The sequence below is a fragment of the Ursus maritimus genome, unplaced genomic scaffold (genome assembly GCF_017311325.1).
Source record: "Ursus maritimus isolate PB19 unplaced genomic scaffold, ASM1731132v1 scaffold_27, whole genome shotgun sequence".
NCBI lineage: Eukaryota > Metazoa > Chordata > Mammalia > Carnivora > Ursidae > Ursus > Ursus maritimus.
Window position 1 is genome coordinate 8,192,924 of NW_024425230.1, and position 3,810 is coordinate 8,196,733.

General features: G+C 58.7%; 1 protein-coding gene across 1 annotated transcript in view; it reads right to left on the reverse strand.

The window, feature by feature from the left end:
- Positions 1-225: 225 nt before the first annotated feature.
- Positions 226-3,810, reverse strand: part of LRRK1 (leucine rich repeat kinase 1) — a 121,152-nt gene continuing 117,567 nt past the window's right edge. The window contains exons 33-34 of the mRNA XM_040642691.1: positions 3,493-3,594; positions 226-1,655 (exon numbers count right to left, since the gene is read on the reverse strand). Coding sequence (XP_040498625.1) covers positions 1,478-1,655; positions 3,493-3,594 — 280 coding nt within the window. The 3' untranslated portion in view covers positions 226-1,477. The remainder of the gene's footprint in view (positions 1,656-3,492; positions 3,595-3,810) is intronic.

Here is a 3,810-nt window from a genome sequence, read left to right on the forward strand (position 1 = left end):
CAGCCCCTGTTGGACTCGATGCCCAGCTGGCGGAAGGAAGTGGGGAGGCTGGGGCTGCCAGAGCGGCTGTCTCTGCTCCCGGAAGCTGCTGTGGGCTGCTTGCATGGGGGCAGCCGGGGGCCGGGGAGGGGGGCTGCCCATCCCACCCCTGCAGCCAGTGCGCCTGGGTGGGAGAAGCCTGTGCCGTTACTACATGCCCTGCAGACAGAGGCTGTGACGTCATGCTCCAGAGAACCGGTTTATTTTCAGATAAAAGGAACCACATTTGCCCGCAGGTCCCAGCCAATCTGAAGTATGATTTTTATAACTTAATTTTAGAAAAAGGTCAGCAACTTGAACTGGAGTAGGATCTCGTGTTCACACCGCCGTTCCGGGTTCAACAGCCCCTAAGGATGACCCTCGGGAACGACGTGGTACGTGTGCCTGTGTGCGTGCGTACTTTGTAGAAACGGTGGCTGGCTGACCCCTAACCCCCCTGGACCAACTTCGCTCTTTAGACTTCACTGTACACGTGTGTAGTCAATGTTGAGCAAAGGCATCCTTTGGTCGAAGCCCCCATACAACGTGATTTCACAACCGGGGCCTAACCGCTGAGCTATTACTTAATTTGTTAAAGTGATAAACAAGATTGTTATGTGCAAACAAACAGGGCTTGTGCTCCAGCTGCGTCCAAGTTTACTTTACAAAAGCTATAAACACACGGCCCTTTCTTAAGTCCTGCTTATTGAGTTTCCCCTGCCTTTGTCAGCAGGAGAAGAATGTGGAGGCTGAGTGGGCGCCCTGGGCCCTGGGCGAGCTCTTGGCTTTCCGGCTGTGTCACTTAAAGGAACCCATTCATTCCCCAGATTGCGCAGTGCTCCTCCCCGAGGGTCCTTCTGAGGGCTTCTCACACAGAGACTTTCCTGAGCGGGAGACATCTGATCTCAGCTTGCCCAAGTGGGGCCCTGAGACCCGGGGGCCCCGGGGGCTTGTGAAATGTGCCCAGAGCCTGGAGGCCACTGCGGGAAGGGGCAGAGGTCACCGCCCCCACCCCTCCCTGCCCCGATCTGCTCCCCCACTGAGAACCTCTAGTGTAACTCCATCCCAGACCTGGGGAGGAAAATGGGCAGGCCCACTGTGCCGGGAAGACCCAGCCCTCCTCTGTGTGACCCAGTCTGGAGCGGGATCCCCCTCCCCTGCTCCTGGAAGTGGATGGAAGAGGCAGGGGAGAGTTGCTCCTAACTGGGCCCCACTGTCTTCTCTTGGGTCGTAAAACCAGCAGTGGGAAAATGGAGGTAGGCAGCTAACTCTGCCTGGAGAACCGGGGAATCCCCCAAACCATGGCCAGGTGGTAACTTCTCGGTACTTCTAGCAGCAAGTGGTTCGTGGGAGAACCCAGTCTGTCTCCTGGGTCCTCAGGGAGCGGCAGGCTGCAGGTAGACGGGTCAAGCCGCGGGCCCGGGGCAGCCAGGGCTCCACGACTGTCATTCCATAGGAATCACCTTCTCTTCCGCATGCAAGCCTCCAGCCGGCCCAGCTCCTCGTAGGACTGGTAGAAAACGTCGAACTCCCTGGTGCCCCAGCCCCTCCAGACAGCAAGGCACCACTCCATGTTTTCGTTCTCAAAGCCGCACACGACTGTGTCCTTTGCCACCACGGCCGCATCCACAAGCACCCTACAGAGAGGACGGGGGTCTGAGAAAACCTACAGGGCTCCCCACTTGGTCGGGGCCAGGACCCTCAGTCTGTACCTTCTTGGGGGCCTGGCTGAGGGGGGCATCTGGACATCCCGGCCCGGCAGCAGGGATGTGCTCTGATGCCCTGCTTTCCTCCGGGGGTCCGGTCCGTGGGCAGAAGCATCCTAACAGAAGAAGAGCCTAGCACATCCCTTTGTGTGCATGGGGACCGTCTGTAAGGGACTCACTCCATGGAAGGCCACAGATGGAACGAGAGCAGGTAGCCTCTGTCACTGGACCCCGACCCCCAAGTGTCCAGAAAGCACCATCAACTCTGACTGCTGCTTGTCAACGGCCCATAATGGATTTGAAGCACTGACTCAGTCCCCTAGTCGTCAGCTCAGGCCTGGCTCTCCTCCCACGTTAAGTTCCCAGTGCTCAGGAAATGCAGGGCGGTATATCCGACAGAAACCCGTGCCAACGTGCCCTAACTACAGGCATTTGTTTTTTGAGGCTGTGGATTGTTTTGCTGATCTGTGCACACACCACAGGTTTCCTGCTGGGCCTCGGCCGGACTGGGCAGCCCACATCCCAGCACTCCCCGCCTTGCCCCGTGGTCAGCATGCAAACCAGTATGGGCAGGGCCTCTGGCCTCCTTGGGGACTTGCACGCCGCGGGCACTCACTAGCTATTTGCAGAGGGAATCAATGGCTCAGATGCATGGCAAAAAGCTGGTGGGATCGGGCTCTGGCCCTTCTGGGCAGAAGCAGCCTGGGCTGCTTTCTCCCTATAGAGAGTGTGCCTGGCTCCCGGAAAACCTGCCTTTGGGGGCTGAATAGGAAAAACCAGTGAAAAATTCAGGGACGCTAATGATGGGCAATCTGAGGTCAACAGGCAGTGCTCTACAGACCTGCCTGCTCCCCCAGAAGCCCCACATGTGATCTGGGAACTACTTCAGCGCACAAACTCAGCCAGGGCTCAGCAAAAAACAAAACAAAACAAAAAAACCAGATCTCGTTTCTGGAATCACTGGCAGAGCAGGGGTCAATGGATCCAGCAACTCCTGGAGAACTCAACACTTTCAGGCAAGGGAGGGGACCTGCCATAGATGTTTTCCCTCTCATCGTCAGCCTGCTCTGGGCAAACAGGCCGAATGGGATTTCTCCATAAAGGAGATCTGCAGGATGGGGCTCAGGAGACAAAGTGAGGCAAGGATAGTGCTGGCTGCCAGGGGGCTCTGGAGACACGAGCTGGTCTTAGCCTCCCATGCTCACAGCCACGCACAGTATATCCGGATAGGTTGTTTTGCCCCAGGATGATCCTCACAGTGGAGTCTGGCCTGCCTCCTGGTAGGACCCCCCAACAGATGGGTCTGCAGCCATGGCAGAGCCCGGGCTTGGGCATGGTGAGGGGTGGTGCGTGCTAGGTCTGCGGCTCCCCTAGGGGCTAGATGGGCAGGTGGGGCACCACAGGAAGGGCCCTCCTGCTTGGTGGGAAGAACAACGAATCACCCAGCTCCCCGTTTCAATCGCTGCTGAACGCCGGCCCTGGAGACATATCCCCCAGGCAGAACACTTGGTCTGCAGGTGCACTGGGAACCCCAGACACAGCCAGCCATGACCCGTGGCTGATGCCTGGTTCAGCTGGTATTTGCTGAGCCCCAAGGAGCTGCCTGGGGGACCCCATCTTGTTCCTTCTCTGCCTTATGGCCACTGTGGCATTTATCTGTGGAGGACGGAAAGGCAAGAAGCCACTGTGGGGGGTCGAGGAGCTGGCAGAGGGGCCTAGATTCCCCACACCACAGCTCGGGGCCTAAAGGAGGCACCCCCAGGCTTACCCATGTGGAGTCAGCTCCCGGGCTTTTAAGACGGCGATGACACGGCCCCGCTGGCCGCCCGTGTCCTTCTCCAGGCCAATGACAATAACATCGCCGCCGCGCCTAGGAAACCAAAACCGAGAAGGGGAAGCGTTTGGTCCAGGGCTGGGCTGTCCGTGGGGGAGATGGAGCCGGTGTGCACGCAGGCAAGGCCACAAACGCGCTGCCTCTGTGAGAATGGACTGAGTTACTGGGAGGGCGCCGAAGCCCAGCCCGGAAGGCCTTTCCCAGCAGGAAACCAAATCACGGCTGATGAGGCGGGGGGGGGGGGGGGGGGGG